The sequence below is a fragment of the Plectropomus leopardus genome, chromosome 10 (genome assembly GCF_026936395.1).
Source record: "Plectropomus leopardus strain MGB_pleo_1.0 chromosome 10, ASM2693639v1, whole genome shotgun sequence".
Lineage (NCBI taxonomy): Eukaryota > Metazoa > Chordata > Actinopteri > Perciformes > Serranidae > Plectropomus > Plectropomus leopardus.
Window position 1 is genome coordinate 20288889 of NC_142185.1, and position 24998 is coordinate 20313886.

Genomic DNA, 24998 nt, shown 5'->3' on the forward strand with positions numbered 1-24998 from the left:
TGCGAACAATAGGAAGAAAGAACTGTCCAAATTAGGTGGGTCATTTTTTAAAAATTCTACATCTTTTTTTTTTTTTACCATATCAAAATATAAAATATACCAAAACAATAAGAAAAATTTAATTTTGTTTCGTTTAAAATGTGGTTGTATTTACACGTTGAATATATCTGGTCAGAAATCATATTTGTTTTGTCTTTTCACGCCCGCAGAAAACCCAGTTGGACGCATTTCACAGCTTTCGTAATAACACGTTGTGTCATGTCTTTAAAGGAAACCGGCCTGAAATATTAAGAAACATTATAATTAATTTAAAAAGTAATAGTCATAATTTTCTGTATGTGCCAAGAGCTTTAAGACCATTTAGTATTTAGTTGAAATATACAAACGGTAATGAATCAACAGACAAATCCTCATTTTCATCCGATTTTTAACGCGGACATTCACCTCATCCATCGCAAAACAAACGCATTAAATTGAGATGATTAAAAATCTAAATCAGAAATTTAAAACGCTTATAGGTCTATTTTTTTAAATCAACATCTGCTTCAGCACTACATCTTACAATGTTTCCTAAAAAGACACAATAATGAAAGCAAGAAAAAAATTGCAGAAATTCTAGCGGCCAATTGCCTATTAATGAGTCCAATATTTTGTTATCAGCAGATCATTGCTACAAATTGCTTCCAATAGTAATCAATTAATTTCGAGCCTTTCAGACAGAGCTAGACAACACATGCGTGCAATGAGCTACTGCTAGATATCTTCTGTCCACTACTTCCCTCTACTGGAGAAAAAGGACAACTACGGCACAGTATCTACATTTTTAAATAGAGGGATGATAACCGAGAATACTATTAAACAGCCATTGCAAAAACAAAAAAGCAAACATACAACAGGTTTTATCCAATATTGTAAAAGGGAAAAGAAAACAGTCAGTGCTTTCTTTTTGCTCTATCTTGGCTCCTCTCTCTTCTCTCCCTACTCCTACTTCTTCCCCTGCCCTCCCTTTCTTTCCTCCTTTCTCTGCTTCTACTCCTCCCATCTGCTGTTCTGCCTCTCCTTCCATCTGTGCTACTTCTGTTCCTCTCCCCATCTCTACTGTGACGCCCGTCTTTACCTCTGTCCTCCCTGCCTCTCTCGCGGCTCCTACTTCTGTCCAAGCCAGACTTGGAGCTGCTAGGTCTCTGCCTGTCCCTGCTGTTGTGTCTCTTTCTCTCTTGACCTCCCTCCAGCTTGATCTTGTTCTCCGGGCTGTGATTTCGACTCCTGCTCCTTCCCCTCTCTGTCCTTGTTTGTCTATAATCTCCGGACTCCTCTTCAGGCCGCTTCTGTCCAGTGTGAGGGCTCGGTGACCTGCTTCTATGAGAGGAGGCCTTTTTCTGACTCTTGACTCTGCGCTCGCTCTTAGAGCTGTTATCCCGACAGGAATCTTTTTTCTTGTTCTTCTTTCGCTTTTGGCTCTTGAACTTGCCATGGCTGTCTGAATCTGAGCCACTATCGCTATCACTACTGCTGCTGCTGCTGCTGCTAGTGGAGGAGTCACTCGAGCTGTCACTACTTTCATGCTTTTTCTTGTGTTTTCTTTTGCTTTTCTTCTTTTGTTTTTTGCTCTTCTTTTTCTTGGCCTTCTGCTTCTCCAGGCGATCAAGTTTTCTGTAAAACCGGAACACAAAAATTTACTTGACATTCTCAACGCGGCAGCAACATTTATGTCTATAAATCACATTTAAGTGTAAGAGGACGGCATAAGGACGTTTTAAGGTAAATGTAAAACACCACCAAAATAGAAAACAATCAATTAGAAAAAAAACTGATGTATTTCCCTTTTTACACCTGCTATATACTAAGCTACAAATGCATGTGTATTTTCTTTTTAAATTTAAAAAACATTTATATTAAAGCATCACAGTGACCTTGCGATTTATCAGATAACTTTTCAGGATTTCCATCATTTTATTCAATCAATACTGAAACAATATTACAAAAACAGTAAAAAAAAATGTGATCAACTCTTTGCAGCTTTCATATATTAAGATTTATAAATCATACTTAATTTTTTTACCTGAGGAGCTTCTGTTTTTGCTTGGTTGTTAATGATTTCAGAAATTCAACCTCGGGATCTTCCTCTTTATCACTGGCAACAAATTCCTGTGAAAGCACACTGCACATCAAAACTGGCATTGAAATCAAAGCGGCAACATGATAAATGCATATCTCAAAAGGCAAATTTAAAGAAATCTATGTGAATTCACCAGCTTAACACCTTTAACAAATGATACAATTTATCTTATCAAATCTGTTCACTTGACTTAAGTTGCCCCCAAAACCTGCCCCTGTGCAGCATTTATATATATTATGAGGACATATCAAAGATATACTTTTCTCGCTGAAGGGTACACGTATGTGTGTGTGTGTGTTCATATATTGTTCTATGTGTGCAAAGATGGGAGTGCGAGACAGACAATTACCTGCGATGGATCACAAACAGTAGCATTCCTACCAAGGACACATTTTTTCAGGGCAAACCCACTGTTTCGCATCTCCGCCATTAACTCCGAGGGGTGCATCGACGGACCTGTTAGCACAAATCACAGCCTCAGAGTCCCATTGATGTCAAACCCATGCCAACCACTATCTCCACAGTGGGAATTTCAGGGGCGGCTTTGTTAACAGAATGGGACATCAAATCAACTCACTCCACTTCCGGCTGAGCAAATCATACAATATCATTCTCTGCCAAAGCAGCAGTTAGGGGAATCAGAATACACAATAATTACATTTTTTTTCTCCCGGCACAGGAGGGGGACCATTACGGCACTCCACCATCAACACCATGCGCTGACTGGACTCTCCCAGGGTAAACATTATTACTTTACTACTCAACTCGCTGATTGCAGAAGTCAGAATCAGCCTGAGTCTGGGAGCTCCAGCTGAAACCCGACAGGAAAGATACAGTAGGTGTACCTGCTGCAAAGTCTGATGAAAGCTGACACACTGGCCACAAATGTCCAGCAGCACAGATAATCTGGTTCCTTCTTCTTTTGTACAATTATTCTACTGCTAATAACAACCATGTTTAACAGAAATATAGATTTCAGCAATCAAAAAAAATCTATATATATCCACTCAGCTTGCAATGGTTCTTTATTTTAAGTAATGCATTGATAATTGATGACTTATTTTTATTATATATTTATCAGGTTAATGTATGCATGTTTTAATTAATCAATCACTATTTTTAATTCAACAGCATAAAAAAAAATCTGTACACAAATTGGTGGTGGTTTGCACACATATCAAACTAACATTTAATCACATGGATGAACAAAGAAGCTGCAGGGGGAAGGTGTTTAAAATGTCTGTTTGAGACAATTATTGTATGTAATGAACTCTACCTGCTGTCTCCTCTGAGGCCACAGAGCTGGCATTGATACCTGACAGCCCATAGAGAGGACACTCTCTGTCTGTGTTTACGTGGCCCCATTTGTGACATTTGATGCATCGCACGTTGCGCACCTGGGAAGTTAACAACAACAGGCATTAGTACAAATTGTGGAAATGTATGCATAATCATTTAAATAACAACACTAGGATTTTATTTTTAAATATAGCAACACTGAACTATAAGGCAAAATTCATTCCATTGATGTCTTAAACTCGTGCCAAACTCTGATTTATTTTTTGACCCTTTGTAATGTACTTATAATTATATACAACAGTGTTGTTTTTTTGTTATGTTTTTTGAACACAAAAATTGACAATCCTGTTCAAGCGCTTGTGTGACAGTGTCATGTTATAGTTGTGCAGTAGAGACAACCACAGCAAAAAAATTATAGAAGCTACACAGAAATCACAACAACAGTCAGCAGTTATATTTCACATATTAAAAACAACAACCTCACCTTTCAGAGTCAGAATTAAATAAAGATAATAAAGATAAAGAGTAGATATGATTAACTAGGATAACTATGAAGGTCATTTTGGTAAATAGTAAATTAACCTGAATTTGTAAAACACTATTTTACATTTCTAGTCTTCTGACCACTCAAAGCGCTTTAACACTACGTGTCGAACTCACCCACTTTTTAAGGTGCCACATGTTACTCAGCTGAAACATACATACACATTCACACACCAGTGGCACAGCCATCCAGATAAATCTGGGGACAATTTCACTTGTGGACTGAAGGAGCCAAGGACTGAAGCGCAAATCCTTCGATTAGTGGACAACCCGCTCTGCCTCCTGAGCTACCTTTCTTTTAATTTCCGCTGCATTGGCAAAGAACGGGCTCTACATCTTTCTAAAATTTCTTGGAAGAGCCTTTCATTGTATATCATATTTTTTTCAAGCAGTAAAGAATCTCTTTCATCCACAAAGTGTGGAAACGTTGGTGACTTCCATCTCATTAGTATTAGACGTCTAGCCACTAATGCACCAGATCTGCCAGAGGCCTGGGCGAAGTCTTCTGAGGGATGCCGAACAGAGCCGTAGTAACATTAGGCTTGATAAATGTCTAACCTTTTTTTTTTTAGCTTTTGACCTTTAAAAACAAATAATGGTCTACATGCAGGCTTCTTGTCACAGGTTATGATTTCAGTGTGGACAAAGTATGACTTTAGTAGTCATACTTGTAGTAGTCATACAGTAGTATGATTTCAAAAGGTTTCATTTGCAGAATTCTCAGGTACCTAAGGAGATGAAAATAGCCAGCTTTTCACAAAAAAAATTTAAAAAATGAGAAAAACATATTTCTCTTTTAGTTCCTTCATTTTTTAATTAACTTGTGACCCCCTTTGATTTCACCTCCAGTTGGGGAAATCACTGGTGACGTCTGGATATGCTTTCAAATCAATAAAAATAATTACACACCTGGATTCCAAATGGCTGATCTCTAATATTCATGTCATCCTTTGCATATCTACATGAGAAAAAGAAGGAGTAAAAATATGAACAAATCTGGAAGAAAGCTGGACAATACATAAAGAAAAATAATTGTGTACAAAAAATCAGCTACTTACTTTTCTCGAGGAGCCACCTTCTGCCACTCAAATTTGTACTCCTCTTCCCCCTCCTGAAAAAACATGACAAAAACATTTTATCATGAATTTGAATACTTAACCCATTCTAGTTATAAATGAGTAGAAACCAATGTAAAGCAAAATCAATGTGCAGAACATGTACACATATTGTGGAATTGTATAGGTTCCTAATTTGCTCTACTTTACCTCTTTTGTTTCCTCTTCAGGACAGAAGACAATTATGTTGAAAAAAAAACAGTATTAAAATGTTAAGCAGAATTTTCTCAAGAATCAAAAGTTTGATATTAAGCACAATATTTAAATGGGATCAGAGGTGCTGGTCTTAAGTAATTATTTACCTTTGGATGCTCCAGGCGGAGCCTCATACATGAAATTGAGGCCATTTTTAACACGATCATCCCCCATCAACAACCTTCAGGTGAGAAAACATGTTTCAATAGGTGACTTTCAGAAACTTGAAACTTGTGAAGCTGGAGGATGTATTTAGAAAATGTCACTAAGGTTAAAGTTAATTTAACAAAAATCTTTTCATTTACTGAGACATTTACACAGCACTTAAACTTAAAATGTTTAAAATAAGTCAGATATTAAAAATACAGTTTTTAGGGGGTACAAGGTATCACCTGTTGTTGTAAGAGTCCTGCTCTTTCATGTACGCCTGCATTAGTTCTTCTTGCTTCTTCTTCTCGAAGGTCAGTTTCTGTTCTGCGATCCATACCTGTAAGATACAGTGAAAAGGGGGATTACGGCACACATTCCCTCTACTTCCTCAAACATTTCCCGATTATTTTTTTTGGTTAGACACTTCCCTGACAAACAAATACTTATATGAGTAAATTGACTACAAAGAAGTTCCACTTGGTGCACCATGTGTAATCACTGCTCTTTCTGAACCTTCAATGACCCTCAGGACATCTGGGTCCGGCCTGCTGATCGTCCTGCAGTTAGAACTAAACATGGTGAAGCAGCATTTTGTTATCATGCAGCACAGACCTGAAATAACCAGATAATGTTCAACAACCCCCGACTCTGACCACTTTTAAGTCAAAGCTAAAAATGTTCCTTTTCTAAACTGCGTACTCCACCTGCTAATGACTGCAAACTTATTTTAAACTTAATTTTGATCTTTTTATTTTTGCACATCTTATCTGCACTTTAGCTATTTTAATATTGATCTTTTATTTTAATTATTTTTCTCAAAATTATTTAGTAACTGATTTTACCTTTTATATCTTATCTCTTTAATTTCTTTAATTGTAATTCTGTATCTTTTATTATGTTTTTTATATTTTATTGCTCTAAAGCACTTTGAATTGCCCCGTTGTATGAAATTTGCTATACAAATAAAGCTGCCTTGCCTCTCGACCCACAGAATAAGTAGAGAATATTAGAGGGGAGATAATTAGTCAATTCACTAAATGATTCATCAGCTGATTGACTTAAAATTGCACACAGTTCTGAGAAACAGTACATGTTTCACTGTACGTTTGCTGGTTTCAGGTTTTTAAATGTTAATATTTGCAGCTAAAGTAGTATTCTGAATACATTTTAGTTCTTTACAGTTAGCTGAACAATGAAGGGGAACTACGCTCATTTGCCAAATTAATTTACCAACCTCTGGAAAAAGTTTTTTTTGAAAAAAGAAAACAACTCTCCCAAATCTAAAAAAAGAGTACTAAATTTGCGATGTCAATTAGTGTAAGTAAGAAGTATGAAGTATGAAGCTTCTCCACAGACAATGAATTGGGAAAAATGTTGTAGATGACTATGAGACCACCTAGGGGAGTTTTATATGGGTTAATTATTAGGTATATGGGTACATTTTCTGTTTCAAAACTGATAACACTAAAGCAGAATAAAGTTCATTTGGGTATATATATTATTGAAAAAAAAGAAACAGTCATCCTGTTGATCCACTAAATTATGCTCCCGTCCATTTGTTTCTGGAGCAGCTTCAGACTATATAATCTGTGACAGTCATAGTCCAGCCGGGGGGCCATTTGTAGCCCTCAGACCAATTTTAAATGGTCCTCGACTTGTCTTTCAAAACATTCTGTATGATTAACACAAAATTGGTTAATCAAGCAAGATCCTTTGCATTTATTTTAATCAACTTTTGTTGACATGCACCAACTACATGGGCGAAGCTGATGTGTTTTCATAAACAGACAGTAAGCAAGTTTATTAACAGTTACCCAACACCAAATATTTCCTGTGACATAGCAGACATTACCACAGCAAAGAAGCATGAAGTCAACAGTGAAGGCAGCTGGTTTCAGGAGCATGGGAAGTTTAATACCCTTTCACTTAGAGATGAAACAGTTGCATTCCTGTGATTTTTATGTGATTTAAAAAAAAACAACTAACCCATATGATGCCAGAAGCAGCTGGCCCCCAGTTATTTTCACATTATCAAATCTGGCCCCCAGTGTTAGGACACCCCTACTCTATGACATCACAAGGTTGAGACATACTTCTCTGGCTTCTGGCTTTGAGAGACTTTTACAAATATTGATTTAACTTCCCATGGCCATGGACACAACATATAGTAATTCTTACTTAATATGGTGTTCTCATATAAGACCAACGAAAGACATTGCACTGAGCTCTTGTAAATTGAGATTAGCATTTTACACTTCTGTATTTTGTGTAGACCAACAATTAACAGGGAAGACAACAGACATATCCAGCGATAAGAGAAATCATTGTTAGTTACTGGCTTAAATCAAATTAATGAGTAAAACATACCAACATGAATCATTGCTTATAAGACGTTATATAATATCACAAGATGGTTCAGAGCCAATACACAGGACATAGACTTCTAGTTACATCTAGAAACATTGCTAGTACTATAATGTACGCTACATGTTGTATACTAAATCACATTTTAAATCAGGAAAAAAGCATTAGTTTGGGGAGTTTAAAAAATACAATGCCCGGTCCTAACAGCGGTCAATAATTTCGTAGTTTATTACAGTCAACTTGAGAAATATGATTTTTCTCTCATATTTATAAGTGGGGATTTCTGTTCAGATAGTAAAACTAGGTCCGTATATGGTCAGCTTTTTGATCTGAAATATGAAGATTAGATGAAACAACTTGGTCAGAGTATCAACATTAGCCCTCCTTCAAAAGACCACGATAGCACAGTAAACTAAACAGCTGAAGTTAGGATAACATGGTAACTTTGGGTTAGCTATGTCTGTCGATTTAACAGCAATACTGTCTAATATTTCTTATATAAACTTAACAGAAATAATGAATGTTTGACATTTAACCGGCTGGTCGTGGCACATACAGAAAAACCACTCGTCTGTCAGCATTTTTTATCAGTAATTATTAAAGTGGAGCTCCTGCTAACTAGCAAACTGAGCTAGCAAAAGCATAGGTAGTTAGCATTGCTGGCTAGCTAACAAGCTAATCTAGCTTCAAGCAGTAACTAACTGTAGCTAGCACTCACCTTTTTAATATTTGACTTCGACGCAGGGTGAAAATCCTTCTTGCACATGAAATTTGCGAACGACTTCCCCATGGCTGACGACTTATTACGCCAACTAAGTGAAAAACGTAGCGTTTATTTTGGCTAGCAGCTCGCTAGCGTAGAGTTTCCTCCGCATGTAAACAAATTCGACTGCATGAAGTCAGTTTTATGTTGGTGTTCCGGAAGTCGATGGACTGCAGAAGTCAGTTGAGCGATTAAAACAGTATATATAAAATATAAATCTTCATGCTAAAACCACTATGTCACACCAGTATGTGTCGACAAAATACAGATACATTAATTCTAAAATAATAATAATAATAAATAAATAAAAGCTACATCATTTTTATTAAGTTTAAGGGGTATAAAATCGGGCATCTGCTTTTCAGACAGACTTGTTCTATTTCAGTGATGACAGTGAGTAACAATAGTAATTATACAGTCATTATTTCTATTTTTTCACTTTCTTATGATAAATCTGTAGGCAAAATATACATTTAAACAAGTAATTTTAAGGGTTTTTTTTAAAGTAATTATTGTAGCTTCTAGAAACACCAACTGCTATCTTCATAATCAAGGATGAGAGATACAGATTAAACAAACAAAGCTTCAACTTTGGAACCGGTGTGATCATTTATAAATTAGGGACTGTTTGTTATTTATTAGAGGAGATGAGTGGTGTAAAACTGGGGAGGTGTGTCAGATTTTATTATTTAAAATACCATTTGATCCCCAAAACCTGGCGCTGACCTTGAAAAAGCCTTTTTTTTCTTTAGAAATTGCCAAAATCACATCATTTATCACAGCTATAAACTGTAAAAAGTGAAGTTATTGTTGCTGATTGTTTTGATAATAATTTAATGACGGTGTTCATTTCACTTTTCTTTACTTTTTTTGCATTGGCTCCTATATTTGATTGGATATTATTTATGGTGGAGGAAGGGCCATGTATTTTTTGTTATCCCTCAGTCACTCAGGGAGGTTCAAGGAAAGATATTTGTAGCTTTGGAGAGGATCACGATAAAGGGAAAAAGTCACACCCCAGCCACCCACCCCCTCTGGTTAATAAAGAATAATCCCTTATGTCAGTGATACTTAACGTATGGCCTGCAGGCCAAATTTGGCCCCCACTAGGTTACAGTGTGGCCCCTTAGCCATTTTCTAATTCACAATAAAAATAAAGTGATTCATGGTGGGAATGTTTTTTGTACTTATAGTATACACAAGGTGCCAGAGTGCATAGAACAGCATCGAAATAGAGCTTTTTTTTTATTTAATCAAAAAAAGGAGGATCCCCCACAACTCATGACAGAGGTCCTGGCTAAGCCCCTACTGTCATAAAATCCTAAAAACATCCTAAAATCCTAGAAATGTGCTCAAATCCAAGAAACATCAGAAGATCCCAGAAACTTAACCTTCAAAATCCTTCAGACGAGCTGAAATTCAAGAATAGTCCTAAAATCTTGGAAATGTGGTAAAATCCTGGAAATGTCCTAAAATCCTTGAAACATCCCCAAATCCCAGACACGTGCAAGGGCCTTAGTATATGATCCTATGCTGTTAACAACCAATATAAAACTAACTTCAGCTCGGTCACGTGACTGTACTGTTTCCGTGTCAGAGTGAACCATTGCCGATGTGATTCTAAGTAAACAGACATGAGAATAGAAACCTACAGTGACAGTGCTCGGCAAGACTGGCAAACATAGGTAAGGCTACCCTGTTATAATAATGAGTATAGCAACCGCATTACATGGCACTGAACACTGGCTTGTCTCTATCTGGCGTCTAAACAGCAGATGTAAGGCTAACATTTACCTTTAAATCTGATTTAATATTAGTGAGGTGTATTCAAGTTGTTGCAAAGTTCATTGGGTGTTTATGCCAATGCAGCTCTTAAAATTAAATACGATTTATGACAAATCCAGTCAACTGTTCTTTCTCTTAACTCTCAGCAATTGTGTGATTCAATATGCACCCATCCTCCTGTGACACCTTTGTGGCTCTGCCCCCCTCCACTGAGGGACAACGCATCATCTTTGGGAAAAACTCTGACAGGCCTTGTGATGAAGTCCAGGAGGTGGTGTATTTTCCTGCCAAAGACTATGAAGCAGAGGAGAAAGTTGAGGTAGGTGACACAGATAGCTTATTTCCCTCCAACCTCCAATTTCCCACACTGGAGTGCAGCTTGGTGACAGTGCCGTTATATAACCATTAACCGTTTTTTGTCTGTGTCTTGTTCCTCTCATGAACAGTGTACATACATAGAGATTGAGCAGGTTGCCCACACTTATGCAGTTGTGTTGAGCAAACCAGCATGGCTGTGGGGAGCAGAAATGGGTGCAAATGAGCATCAAGTGTGTATTGGAAATGAAGCAGTGTGGGGCAAAGAGAGTGCAGATGGTGACGAAGCTCTCCTCGGCATGGATCTTGTCAGGTAGAAGCAATCTTTTGTATTACCAAGCCTCTGCCACTTGCAAAACAACCTTCAACTTGAGGTGCAAAGGGAAGTTTAATGACATGTTACCAACCAGAAATAATATAGCATATTTTTTTCCCTTCTAGTTCAGAATACATTTTTGAGAAACACTCAAAGCAAAATAAAAATCTGGGACAATACAATTTTCCAGGCTTGGACTCGAGAGAGCGGATTCAGCTGAGAAAGCTGTGGATGTCATTACTGAGCTGCTGGAGAAATATGGCCAGGGAGGATCCTGCATGGAAGATGACAGTGGCTTCACCTACCACAACAGCTTCCTCATCTCAGACAGGAAGGAGGCATGGCTGCTGGAAACATCTGGGAAGTACTGGGCAGCAGAGAGAGTGGAAGGTATTTATTAAGAGAATGCAAAGAATAAGTACCAATTTTTAAGTTACGCTAATTTAAGGGCGCAGATGCTTGAGTGACCGTCCACAAGGTGTGTCAGTCAGATTCCTCGCACCTCCACAGCTCCAACCTCTCGTCTAAATACGGTCACTTATGGTTTAAAAAAACACAGAAAACCCCATAATAGCTGTCAGTCCAAGCCTTCATTATGCCTTTAAATCTGCTTAAGAGGGCTGCCTTCCTTTTACTTTGTGTAATTGTACTGCACTGTTACTGTAGATAAATTGATGCAGAATCATGCTGAGTTTTATAATAACACATTGCAGTGATTAGGTCGCTGTTGAATAATGGTAAGTTTTAATACTGGTGGCTAATTCTCTTATTTTTAAACCTCTCTAGCTGGATACCGCAACATCTCAAACCAGTATGGCATAACGACTAAAATAGACAAGGAACATCCAAAAATGAGGGAATATGCACAAAGCAAGGGCTGGTGGGATGGAAAGTCTAAGTTCAACTTTGCCACCGTCTACTCCTTTACGACTACAGCCAGAATAGAAGCCTCTGGGAGCCGGTACTGTGAGGGGAAGAAGTTGCTGCAAAAGAGTGACGGTTTGTAATGCACATTTCACCGCGGAAACACGCAGCAGGATAAAGTTACATGACTTCTACCTGTGTTTAAGCATGTGTTGATTTTATTTACTGAAGGTCACATCACTGCTGAGACAATGATGGATATCCTAAGGGACAAAGATAGCGGCATCAACATGGAGGGCATGTTCATGACAACAGGGAGTATGGTGTCTGTGATACCCACAGATCCTGCTCTGCCAGGGGTTCACTATTTTACAGCAACTCCAGACCCTGAAAGGTACAGCGCTTGATCTCACTCTAGTTGATGAAGCAGCCTTTAAAAAAACAGCAGAAAATGATTTAATAAGTCATTCTTTTGCACAACAGGTCTGTATTCAAACCTTTCATCTTTGTGAATCACGTCAACGAGCTGAAGGAGACGACCTCTCCCAGTTACGGTCCAGATGACCCCGTCAAGAAGAAACCCCGCTTCCAGAGCAAACCTGACCGCAAACACGAGTTGTTTGTCAAACATGAACTGGTGGCTGCCATTGTTGAATCTTACAAGGTTTAACAATTTAATTCAAGCAGGCAATTTACCTAAATTTGTTACTCGATTTAGTGTAGCCGAGGCTGAAAATGTGCTTACAAATCTTTTTTTTTTTTTTTTGTCTACAGGACAGAGGAAAGAAGATCACAGAAAGTATGAGGCAGCTGGAGAAGGAAAAGATGACACAGATGGAGGAACTTCTTTCACAGGGTATTGAGAACCCTAAACGTTGGGAAGATCTGTTCCCACGCTCTGTTCAGGATGAGATGTATGCGTATGGCAAAAGCTAAAAATATAAAACATGATTCCAGGGTGACATTAGCAGCATATGTCACTGCATTTTACCTTTCATTTAGATATTAGAATCATGCATGTATGATGAATCAGAAAACAACTGAAAAGTTATCAAAAGAACTGTATAAAAAATAATGCAGCCAAGGACGCTAAGGCAGTAAATTTCCCAAATCCAATGTTGTACAATCTGGGTGAAACTGTTGACCTTTATGTATCAAATCATTGCAGAAAATAACAAATTCATTACGTGCTACATGTTTCAGGGTTCTGTAATGAAATTTATTTTAAAAGAACAGCACAATAATAAATATAGTCCCTTTGACAGAATTTGTGTGCTATACATTATATTTTAGTATCTTTTCTAAAAAAAAAAAAAAAGACCACTTTTACACCAGATTTCTTAACATGATTGAATTAATAATAAACAAAAATAATGTATTTACATTTCTACTTGCATTACTCAATACCTGAGAGAAAAAAAAGAATTACAGCAGCTCATTTTCAATGTTAATGTGATCACTTTCAGGTAAGGACAAACATTAACACTACCTAAGTTCACTTCTTATTAATGGCTTTTTAATTTCTAAGTGGCAATTATCATTGCAACATGGAAAATACTTGATTTTCTTCTTCGAACTGGCAGGGATACCACCAACAGCCTTGATGAATCACATTTCTACATCAGTGCCAAGTCATATTAAACTGTAGATTATCAAAAACCATGCTTCATGCTACATTACCAGTTAACTAAGTGGTGAAACAAACTTAATCATAAACGAAACTGACTAAAAACAAACTCTTAAAATGGATGCAGATTGAACCACATCTTCCCTTTTTTTATTTTGGCATGTGGCTTTGGTAAGAGTCAGAGTAATTCACTCTGAAATGTCTCAGTAAAGGAATACATTCAGCAGAAGTGTAACATTTTTTGCCCACCACAAATACACTCTATTAGGAGAGCTCTTTGTGCATAATTTCTCACACAATGACACAACATAACACAACCAAAAGTCCAAGTCTATACGTCAACTGCATAAAATCCTTTTAAAAAAGCAGCAGCAAAGTCAGTCCCTTTTAAAATCAGCAACACCTGTTATTATTGAAAATGCACATTAAAAGAAAACATCTTATTTTACAGTTTTGGTTGTCAGTTCTTTTTGGTTAAGTTAAAATTTTACTCACCAGCTTCATCGCAGATTAAAGGATGCAGCAACATAACTACAACAGGGTTAAACAGCGCAAGGAAAACTGACAGTTTGGCATAAAAAACTAACTGTACAATGTTAACTTGCAAGGAAAATTGTCAAATTACTGTCTGTTGTTGATATTAGTTTGAATTTTATGATGGACTTGATTAAACTCTAAGGTTACGTGTCCTCACATTGATAAAAGGGACTATAAGTGACATTTCAGGCACTCCCACTGTGGCTTTTACCTCAAAATAAATGGTGCTGATAATCTAGTTAAATAGAGGGTTTACTATATGTTTATTATCATCTGACAGCTCTTGTTTCTGTCCTGAGTGACTGCTGTAGCAATGTTGCCACAACTCAAAATCTCAACAATTATCCTGGTGAGTGAAATATTAAAAGTAAAACTGCAAAACTAAGACATAAAAATGCAAATGCCCTTTAAGATCAACTCCACGCAATGCATTACACACTGGCCTTTTTCAAGGTTCACGCTCCTCTGAACACACTCAAAATCACAGTCAGCTGTGGTGTGTTCCAGCACTCGACGGGATGTTACGCTGCACAATACTGCATTGTAAAGGGCTGTACTGTGCAGGGTGTGCACAAAGCATGGCAGTGCAAATATAATTTACAGTTTGGGTGCAGGTACTATTTAAAGATCAGGCATGCTCTTCCTGTTGCTGCACCTGAAGATGTACTTGACATGTCATGTCATGAAATATCTGCTTTGTGTCTTATGTCATGAAGCGGTAATAAAGGCGGCTGTCTTGAAAGCCGTGTTCCTGCTTGATGTGCTGGAGCACGCCACCCTGCTCTAACCGTGTCCCATAGAGTACCGCCTCACCTTGGTCCTGAGCCAAGCCCACCTGCTGGAGCCACTCCACAAGTTCACAGCCAAGAAAACAGTCCACCTGAGTCCTCTTCCCACACCTGAATGTCAAAAGAACCATTCACTTAAAGGTCCATAAACTTTTTATGGAAAAAGAGAGGAAGCAAATAGAGCCCACATGCACCAAAACTTTAAGAAGTAATATTTTTGCAATGTATTTTTGTATTCAAATGACTACAAGGGCCCAGATGCATTTAACTCTGGATTTGCGACTAAAACTGTGTGTCACCACAAAAGCAGAAATATGCATACACAGTCTTTTTGTCAGGTTCATAGTGTTGTGCGTACGCCTGACTCTGTTGTATAACTCAATCACTTTGTCATGTTAGTTTTCTCCACACCCACAATTCCCACTTAAACACGAGTTTGCATTATGATACCGGTGCTCCTCCACCATTTGTTACCTTTCAATGAGAAACTCTGTAAAGAGCAATTTCACAGACTGTCCACATTAGCAAGGTTCGCCAACGGTGCCAGAACAGCAGCTGTGGAAACACGTAGCTTCTATACCACTTAATCTTTCTAAAACATTTCTGGAAACCATCACTGCAGTAAAATCTCAATCATCATTATTATTAAACGCTAAAATCTCAATCATCATGAATATTAAACGTAAGGAGGATGATTAATTAATAATTCCTAGCGCACATGTTTAAACTTTCTTTACAAAGTGCTTCATGACAAAATTAAATGATCATTAATAGGAGTGAATATAACAAAAAATTATGAAATTATCACTCATAAATAATTTGAGGTGCATTTTATGATGTGTAGCAAAAATAATAATGAGTGAAATCAGCAAACAACCTGAAAACAATATTATCTTTATGACCTTATATTTAATCTCCTCCTCATTATTTCACTGGTGGCTATCTCAGCTAAAACTGTGAGTACATCTAGTGTGAAGAATGTGAAAGGTGCACACATGCTCGTTACACACTTCCTCCTTTAGTAATACCAGTTAATGTGTAAGGTTTTTGTACGCATTGTTTTTGTGCGTAAACATCATTTATGCATCTGGCCGCGGGACTTATTTCTCCACATGTTAGAGAACATGTTTATTCAAGACATTTCTCATCGACCTCTGACCAGAGCTGCAGTGAGTAAGACAACGAGCCCTCACCTTCTTTTTTTGACAATGTCAATGAAACACTGATCCTTGTGGTATTTGGTGAACTGAGTGCAAGTCATCCTGATTTCCTCGGGTAAATCAGTCTCCGGTTGCTGTTCTTGCTTCCTTCCATGCCACAGACTGTATAACCTAAACAACATTCACAAAAACAAAATATGAACAGAGTATGTATACACAGCTCATATGCTATGTTGTGTGTATAAAAAAAACTTAAAATGTGCAAGGCGTTGTTTAATCACATAAATGTTCTTTACCTCTTCTTAAACGGCAGTATAATTAAATGCTTGTCCAGTCCAAACAGAGCAAAGGAGAGAAAACCCTGGTGACAGAAAACATGTAATGAAACTGGGGCTGCAGGGGTGATTTATGTTTACAGTCTTGGTCCCACAGTATCGGGTACACCAACCTGTCCATAGTTGACCACAGCACAGAAGAACTGCAGCTCCAGGTAGAGTCTACCAGGAACAGCATTGAAGAGCAACCACAAGCAGCTGGACAGGTTCTGCCGTAACAGGAAATCAGAGGGGTTTTCCATTTGAGATGTACAACTACAATAATCCTGCTTACAGAACAACAGCCAGTTGAGTGAACTCAGTACATTAAGTACTTTAAAAAATATGTGCATTTACAGTTTATTTACATTCACAGAAACACATTTAACCACCACACGATTTATTGATATTTACTAGTCATATTTAATATATTTTCTATAATAATAATCCAAACATAATAATTTTCTAATGGGTTTCTTTCGAGAAGGCTTCCTCCGACACTGAGTGAGTGATTTGGAAATTACACAGCTCAGCCATTTGTGTCTGATTTGGTTTGTGATGCACTAAATATAATGATGCAGGCAGTAAGGCTGACTTCATGTCACTGTAGAAGTGAAAGGTGGTGGTTTACTCACAGCAAGCAAGCTGACAGTCAGAAGCAGACATAAGAGCACATGACGGGCCACTTGTCTATCTGCAACCTGTTGGAGCTCCTCCACTCGGGCAAGCAGGCAGTCTGTGGACACGCAGCTGTTCTCACACTGACCTGAGGAGGGTAGCACAACGCAGAAATACTTAATGTCCACGAAAAGCTGTTCCTTCTTAATGTTTATGATCATTCTGTGCTGATGTTTAGGTTTTGCCTATTGAGGTTTAAAGCTTTAGTTGGCAGATTTTATAAAAAATCTTTTGCCATATTTTTTGAAACCTTCACTATATTCACACAGGACTAAAGGAGACAGATAATCTGTGAAAAAATGATATTCCTTTGCCATCTGTATTGCCTTTTAGGGCTTCTAATGTCATTAACACATGTAAACAAAAATAACTAATCAGATTTGAGTCAAATGCTGCCTGTGAACTGCAGTCAAACTAGGCAGTGTTGATCAAATATGAATCAAGATTCTGTTACTGCATTGCCTATTTCTAACCACAGATATTGTCAGAAACTTTTAGTGTACTGTTAAGATGCAAAAGAGAAGGTTGGTCTGGCCGATGGATGACGCTTGGTACTTTGATCAAATGTCACATTGTTTCTCATATAACCACTGAACAGCACGCTAAAATTTGTTTCTGAAAATATTTGAGACGAGAAATATATGATGTAGTAAAATGTTCTTGATTCATATTTGACCAGCGCTGCCCAGTTTGACAGTTTAATCACAGTTCACAAGCACTGACTGACATGATTGAAGGCTGCATTAGAGACTCTTCAGCTCTGCACGGAGGAGAGAAATTATTTTCTTTTTATTTATTCCTGCAAAATGAAAATGTATGCTTATTACTTATAAATACAGTACCTGTGAGTGTGGTTGGTGTGTTGTTCACATTTGTGCTGATGATCATGTCAGGCATGGGCTGGGTTGGTGCACAGTCACATATGAGGCACGCTGATAACAAAGTGATAAAAGTGAGTGATTCTTCACCATGCTACTTAAATATCCTCCAAGTTCACACGAGAGGCAAAAAACACATGCAATATATGAATAATACAACATTACTACCATTATAAAGCTAATAGTGATACTGAAACATACACTTTCACTTTTCAACAATTGACATAAATATATGTTGAATAACTTGAGAATGTTTTCATGCAACTTCCTATGTGACTAGACCCAACTTTCCCTTAATGATCTGAGTATTTTTAAGCAGTTTCTATTTACCACCCACTTAATTTTTATCAGTATATTAACAGTACTTGCAATGAGATGTTAGAATCATAATATATTGTAACAACCTTGTATCCTACACATCACATTCATATAGTTATGAAGTGTTTCCCTTCACCACCTGCAGAGCTGGTTTGCATCTATTGTAACAGAACATCAATTAATCTTAACACTGACTTCTTAACATTTCCTTTCAAATATTAAACAAACCATAGAAGCTCAGTTCAAACATTTGTTTCTATGGCTTGATTTATAAGAAATTATGTGTTCAACATTAACTTCAAATAACTAAGTCAAATTATCAGGAACTTCAGATACCATGTTTCCTACAGATAGTGACATTCAAAAAGTTTGTTCCTGCTTTTTTTCAGTGTATACTTTGTGACTCGAGGGGATTTTTTTTTCACCCATGTATATGAAAATGATCTGTAGGAGGAAGAACATCAGACAGAAGTTACATTGCCTACGTGGCAGTTTGCTGTAGACTTATAGATAAGGAGTTAGTCTTGACTTTGGATTATTGATTGTTCTTTTCTTTTCCTTTTAACTGGAACTCTGTCAACTGACAAAACATTTTAAGATATAAGAACTTCCTCTATATGCTCTAGTGATTATCATGTGCTGTGATATTAATCACCACACTATTGTACTTGGCAACCTAGTATTTATTCAGTGTCATTAAGGTGACATACTAGCAAAGATTAAACGGTTGAATTAAAGTCTCACTTAGATGATCTCTGCATGTAAAAATACCTCCGTTGGGATCTCCAGATGATGTGACTGGCTCAAACAGAGTCTGGTTTTCTGGGTCAACCTCAGTCACAAGAGCCTCTGCTGAGTCTTCCTCTTGGGTTTGGTCATTTTGGGCCCAGCTTCCTCTACTGAGACAAACAAGAGAGCTCCCTCCCAGCAGTATACCAAAGGCAAGTACAACTGTGGTACAGATTATCTGTAAAAGAACACACACAAACAGACAAGCAACTTTTGAGTTATTCTCGGTGGGTTCAGAAATAGTTCTTAAAGGTCTCAAATTATGCACATTTTAAGGTTCAGTCTTATATCTTGGGTTACTACTAGAGCGTGTTTACATGCATACATACATACGTGTTTACATTATTTTTCTCATAATGTCTGCTTGAATATGCCTGTATTCATTGAGTCTGAAAAGCTCTGTTTAACACCTCTCTCTTTGACCCCCCTCCTGAAAATGCCCAGTCTGCTCTGATAAGTCAGGGTTTTCATATCTTTCACATTTGCACTCTCAAAATCTCTACACTGTCAATACATCCAGGGAACGACTGTAACTGCACTATGGCGGCATTTCTGCCTTCATATTGTATAGCTGTGACATTACAACTTTACAGAAGTCCTGACGGCTTATTTAACGGCACACTTTTTGAATACAGGTTGTGTGTATTTCTCTGTGGAATGAGTGTTTTGATATTTGTGCAGTACTTATGAAGCATCTATACATGCTTATGATAAAATGGGATTTAAATCTGACTTTTTACAATACAGGAACTTTAAATGGCAGAAAAAATGAATGATTTCCACTTATGTTGTTACCTGTGGTTTGCCGTAAAAGAAAGCAGAGTCAATTGTGTCAGACATTCTTTGTCCATAAATGAGCAACACAGCAGTCACTGAGGCTGGAACCCTATTTTAACAGACAAAATTCACAACAAAATCACTGGTGTTACCAAATGCAAAACATAAATCAGTTAAATGGCACTGAATTGCAGACTGAATCTTCAGAAATCTAAAAAGTTTGATCATTTAATTCAAGTGAGGTACCATTACACCTGAAAAATCACCCTCAGTGCTCTTGCTCTTAGCTTTGGGTGGTACCTGTCCATGTATGCGAATATTGCCCAACATGTTAATTTTACTTAAGAGTAGACATTCTGCTTATGGCTCCACTTTCGAGTATACAATACAATCTAGCTTAGTTTCATTTCTGTGTTTAGTCCTCTTTATAGTGACTCACCCCCAGCCTGCAATGACAAACATGCCTGGTGAAACTTTCACATCCTCAAAACCCTTCATAAGCACAAGAGAGAGTGCTATTAAACCTGTAACGACAAAATGTGACAACATTTAAAAAATTAGCAATCATTCTTCAGATGTCTGAGCTCACCAAGATAATGAATGCAGGGAATGTGAGCTTAATGTGGGCAGATGGTTGTGCGCAAATAGCATACCTGGCCAAACATAGGTACTGTAGAGTGAGGTACATAATAATGTGAACGTCAGGACCTGCATGACGAAGCTGTCTTCTTTCACCACAAAGTTCCACAGGATCATCCCAACACAAGTTAGAAACTAGAGACAATGGCATAAATGCAAACATTTACTGATGTGAAGTTTCGCCTACAGGTAGATTTCTTTTGTCCATGTAATTACTGGAAATCAAATCAGTTGGGAAAGTGTGTTTAAGTGTGCTCACCTGTGCCAAAAAAAGGTTGACTGTAAACATGTGAGGCAGCCTCTTGAATTTCTTACTTAAAAACATGACAGTAATTGTCCACACCTGGAGAAAACACATTTTAAAATGATTTATGTTACCCCACAAACAGACTTTTGCACAGAAGCTAACTATGACTAATATCAATAATTGTTGTCTGGTTATTATATTTAAAAGCAAATGGTGAAATTATTCAACAGAATGGCTTGCTTAAGAAATACTAAAGGTGAACAATTACAGTATAAAATACTGCAGAATACAAACATGTTTCATCCCTACAAAGATTATTCGTCGTTAAAGCAACAACATGCAGGTTCTTTAAAGATAATCTGAAAGTGATAATTAATCGAATGAGGAAGTAGGTCTATCAGTCAGTAAAACATCTGTTAGCCTACAAATCCTCTAAGTTTTTTAATGTCAGACTGCCTTCAAACACCTTGCAAGAAGTTAAATTTTGTATTTTCATTTCATTTGGAACCAGATGAACAGGAGATGTGTAATATCAATGGCAAATTGTACCAATTATGGAAGTAATAAACCATAATCACACTGCTTTCAGTTATGAAGCAGAACATTTTCATTTTGTGACAAATGCATAATGAAGCATGACTTCACTTTGACCTCAGTTTCTGCATCCTGAGATACAAAAAAAATGAACACATGAACCAGCCAATCCACACTCAGTTATAAAACATTAGCCAGCAAGTTTACATATGTCACACTTAAGTATCTAGTTGTGACTCACCAGAACAACCAAGCTCACTATGCTTATGTTAAAGCTGACATTCTGCAGTGAATTCATCAGAAGCTGAGGATCCATCCAGCGCATTGTAAGTAACCAGGCAGAAACATACATTATTGGAGCAGAGAGAAAAGTGCTGATCACCATCCCAGCGGTTATCTGTGAGGAAACAGAATTTAAAAATCACATTCAGTGAGTCATTTAAAACAAAAAAATAGACAGTTCAATATCTGAATGTCAGAAAGGAGGTTGGTAGGTAGATATAAGCAACTCACAACTTCTAGCTCAGCATTATAATAGACGGCATAGATGGCCACACTTGGTGCTGTGGGAAACACTCCATAGAGAAAGGCATAATTGGAGAGGCTTGAGTGGTTCAAAGCGCTGCTGTTGCTGTTGTCCAACAGATCCACCATGTCCTTGCAGATCAGCGGCATCAGCAACCTGAAAGTCGAATCAAAAGACTGGTGTCATGAGCCATTGTTTGAGGGGTTAGTTAACACTAGGTTAAATGCAATGCCGCTAAAATATTTACATACACTAGTTATTATCACGCTACACACTCCTAAGACCTCTCAACATGTCACCCGTTTGGAAAAAGCCTTGCGGTCTGAGAAAGGCCTGAGTCACCCAAACCACAAGCACCAAACAACATGTTGGGAGCACTTCACAAAGCTCTAACCTGCTGACTCTCTACACTCCTAGAGCATGTTCATTATAAAGAGGTCATCTGATAACACTACATCATTATGGTAGTTTTTTTTTCACTCACAGTTTTGCTGTGATGAGTAAAATCAGTGTCACAACTGTGGATCTGGTTAATTTTCCCAACTGTCCCACCATGGACAGACCCAAGTAGAACAGAGCTGCTCCCCCAAAAGAGTTGGCCAAGCCGTCCACAAATTCAGCCATGAAGGGAGGAATTGTCTGGTGCAGGGCAAAGTGGGCGATGATGCCGATGACAACCATGAAAACTATAGGGTTCTTCAGGACCTGCAAGACTACAAGTCCCACGATTAGGAGTTTACTCTGCTGGTGGTTCCCCTGATTCTTCCACTTCTGGATCTCACAGAAGGCAAACCCGATGGGATTTAGAAGCATCAGGGACACAGGTGCAACTAGGTAGATGTACTGGAGGTACTCTGGGTATGTGCTTTTATACAGGGCTTCAACTGCGGATAAAGAGGAAGAAAAATTGCTCAATATCAACAAAGCCTGCTCAACATATTTGACATGTTGGAGCATGAGACACAGAGGCAGTTAAGACACAAGTTTCGCCAAGATTTTACATAAAAAGTCTGCTTATGCAGAAAGCTGCACAACGTTACGACTCAGAAATACTTCGGGTTAGGCACTTTTTCCATGTGTAAAAAATGTTTATACATAAGGCTGTGGTATTACCCAGGTTCCCTCTGTGTTGTTGTGTTTGAAAGCGGCGTGAATGCACATGCCTGGGTCAAATAGGCTTCAAAATCCTTCCTTCAAAGAAAAATAAGTTCATTTGAGCACCCTTGCATGATGCACCATTGTTCATATCTGCCTTGATAAACCCCACAACAAAAATTATGTTGTGTGGGTGTGCAGCAAGTCTCACATAAACAAATGGTTTAAATAAATGTCTGGAAAAAATAGGGTGGAGGGTATGCACATCCAAAAAAACTTCCACTGGTGCTGGGTTAAAAAAAACAAACAAACTATAAGACCAGAATCAGAATGGGATCCTCCAATACAATGTATGGATCTCCTGTCATTTTAATTTGCAACATTTGGATCTAACAGAGATTTTCTAACCCTATATAAATGTTTACAATTGAAAATGTCTCTGTAAGAGCAGAAATCTCTTCTGACTTTGACCATGAAACAGAACAGTTCAAATTTGATTGTTCCTGGAGATGAAGTGAAAACTGGAACTGCAGTGAAAGTTAAACAAAACATAATTTTGGGGAAATGTCACTAGATTGTCAAATTTAAGAAAAAAAATGGTTCATGGGAAAATGGATGTTTCTATGAATTCTGTCTCACTTGAGTGAACAACTGCTGAAATGTATGTCCACTCTATTTGAAATTTGCATTATTGTCAGATATTCAATCATGCTTAAATGGGTGTATTAATTTGCCTGAGACAGCCTGAGAAGCATAAAAAACACCTAAACAGACTATTAATACTCAGTGACATAACTTTTTTCCCCTCAATATTTGACAATTGGGCCAGTTTTGATGCATATAATATACACAACTCATTTTCAACCACTGGTAGAAGAGCATAAGTATAATCAGAGTTGTGTTTACGTTTCTGAAAATGCATCTGAGTATAAAACGATGAATCTCGCTTTGTTAAGAAATGATCAAACTCTTACTATATACATTTTTTTTTTTTTTTGCATGATTGCAGTGTTAATATGAAAGGGCCCTGAAATAGTGGCATTCAATTCTGTTTGCCAATGTAGTTTACAGTAAATCACGCGGATAATTTTAAGTTTAGTGGATGGGAAAACATTAGGACAGCATGTTTACAGTTGCAGCAATGGATGAAAAGCACTGTGGGTGGCAGGCTTAAAGGCTTTATACTTACCAATGGGATATCCCAAAGCAAAGTCATTGCTTTGGGTGGCAAATATTGAGAAAAGCCCAGCCTTGCTGTAGCGGCTCTCAGGACTGGAGACTATCAGCGTGAGGACGCAGACAATGAAAAACACAGACACTTTGGCGATGAGGATGCTCCACAGGAATGGCCAGATGACATTACCAAAGTCCAGCAGTACCATGTTTTTAAACAGCAGCGCTGGAAGGGCAAATTTGGACACAAAATTCCCTAATCCTTTGGCCTGGGTGGACGTGATGATGTTCGCCCTCCCTGCGATGTATCCACATAATATAATCCCAAAGCACTCCAGGAGAGCCGGTAGGAGTTTATCAATGGACATGCTGGATGAGAGGGCAGAGGGGTCTTTCCATAGGTCTCCCTCCGAAAAGTTGGTGGTTCTGCCCGGTGCTTGAATCATGTTTATCCTCCTTCCACAGTCACCTGTCACGCCTGGTTTGCAGTCATGTTGATGCCCTGCTCGGCACTCCTAGATAACGAAAGAGGGAAATAAGCTACAGTCAAAGGAGGAGTTAAAGTAGCTGCGTTAGCCGTTACAGCCGTTATATGGGCTGTACGGACGTTAATCAGATATCTGCGTCACCTAACCGAAACAACATCACATAAACTCATTTGCGACAGGCTGTAAAGAAGTTACCAAACAGCTAATACGTATTAAAATGTCAATGTTGTTATCAAAGTTGCTCACCTCTCAGTGCCCCCTCATGTCCCGTGTATTAGTCAAATGTCAGTAGCCATTAGCCGGTAAGCTAACTTGTGAAACGAGACTCCCGGTGTCGCCGAAAACACTACGTGGGGTTAAATAACTTCATGACAAAACTTCAAAGTCCACTGTTATAGAAGTAGTCACATAACACCGAGATACCTAACTGTTTTCAGGTATCGTTACATAGGTTTTAGCTTTCTTGAGTTCCCACCCAGCAACTTTCATAATCCCTGATTTGTCTATAACAGTCTGACCAATCAGATTATCCACAGGGGGAGGGGGCGGGGCTTATTCTACACACCCTCCTCAGGCAGAAAAGCAAAAGGAAAACATGTTTC

At 38.0% G+C, this 24998-nt stretch overlaps 3 protein-coding genes across 4 annotated transcripts; 1 reads left to right on the forward strand and 2 right to left on the reverse strand.

The window, feature by feature from the left end:
• Window positions 1-410: 410 nt before the first annotated feature.
• On the reverse strand, window positions 411-8683 carry cirsr (corepressor of RBPJ and splicing regulator). The gene is made up of 10 exons (XM_042495317.2): window positions 8504-8683; window positions 5664-5758; window positions 5379-5452; window positions 5227-5240; window positions 5020-5072; window positions 4871-4919; window positions 3396-3516; window positions 2469-2575; window positions 2063-2148; window positions 411-1653 (listed from the first exon to the last, which is right to left on the reverse strand). The coding sequence occupies exons 1-10, from the start codon at window positions 8573-8575 to the stop codon at window positions 933-935; spliced, it is 1392 nt and encodes a 463-aa protein (XP_042351251.1). The 5' UTR covers window positions 8576-8683; the 3' UTR covers window positions 411-932.
• A 1419-nt stretch (window positions 8684-10102) lies between these two features.
• scrn3 (secernin 3) lies at window positions 10103-13095 on the forward strand. Its single transcript, XM_042494095.2, has 8 exons — window positions 10103-10233; window positions 10480-10652; window positions 10780-10961; window positions 11155-11354; window positions 11751-11963; window positions 12060-12222; window positions 12312-12492; window positions 12603-13095. The coding sequence occupies exons 2-8, from the start codon at window positions 10497-10499 to the stop codon at window positions 12762-12764; spliced, it is 1257 nt and encodes a 418-aa protein (XP_042350029.2). The 5' UTR covers window positions 10103-10233; window positions 10480-10496; the 3' UTR covers window positions 12765-13095.
• Window positions 13026-24910, reverse strand: gpr155a (G protein-coupled receptor 155a). 2 transcript variants are annotated; one of them, XM_088083256.1, is made up of 17 exons: window positions 24643-24910; window positions 23925-24423; window positions 22125-22524; window positions 21628-21796; window positions 21356-21511; window positions 20593-20676; window positions 20348-20468; window positions 20134-20218; window positions 19713-19803; window positions 18900-19095; window positions 17775-17864; window positions 16890-17020; window positions 16389-16484; window positions 16237-16301; window positions 15974-16111; window positions 15255-15335; window positions 14754-14891 (listed from the first exon to the last, which is right to left on the reverse strand). In XM_088083256.1, exons 2-16 carry the CDS (start codon window positions 24352-24354, stop codon window positions 15302-15304), a joined length of 2286 nt encoding a protein of 761 aa, XP_087939382.1. In that variant the 5' UTR covers window positions 24355-24423; window positions 24643-24910; the 3' UTR covers window positions 14754-14891; window positions 15255-15301. The 2 variants fall into 2 exon arrangements, with proteins under 2 accessions (XP_042350026.2, XP_087939382.1); XM_042494092.2 differs by lacking the exon at window positions 15255-15335 and having other exon boundaries at window positions 13026-14891; window positions 24643-24909.
• Between the last annotated feature and the right edge of the window lie 88 nt (window positions 24911-24998).

Coding starts and splice junctions, on each gene's coding strand:
- scrn3 (XM_042494095.2), top strand. CDS start 10,497: ATGCACCCATCCTCCTGTGACACCTTTGTGGCTCTGCCCCCCTCCACT. Junction 10,653..10,779: donor AAGCAGAGGAGAAAGTTGAG/GTAGGTGACACA, acceptor TCTCATGAACAG/TGTACATACATAGAGATTGA. Junction 11,964..12,059: donor GTTGCTGCAAAAGAGTGACG/GTTTGTAATGCA, acceptor TATTTACTGAAG/GTCACATCACTGCTGAGACA.
- gpr155a (XM_042494092.2), bottom strand. CDS start 24,354: ATGATTCAAGCACCGGGCAGAACCACCAACTTTTCGGAGGGAGACCTA. Junction 20,677..21,355: donor TAGTGAGCTTGGTTGTTCTG/GTGAGTCACAAC, acceptor TGTTTTCTCCAG/GTGTGGACAATTACTGTCAT. Junction 17,021..17,774: donor CACACCAACCACACTCACAG/GTACTGTATTTA, acceptor TACCCTCCTCAG/GTCAGTGTGAGAACAGCTGC.
- cirsr (XM_042495317.2), bottom strand. CDS start 8,575: ATGGGGAAGTCGTTCGCAAATTTCATGTGCAAGAAGGATTTTCACCCT. Junction 4,920..5,019: donor AAGGTGGCTCCTCGAGAAAA/GTAAGTAGCTGA, acceptor TTTCTCATGTAG/ATATGCAAAGGATGACATGA. Junction 3,517..4,870: donor ATCAGCCATTTGGAATCCAG/GTGTGTAATTAT, acceptor TTAACTTCCCAG/GTGCGCAACGTGCGATGCAT.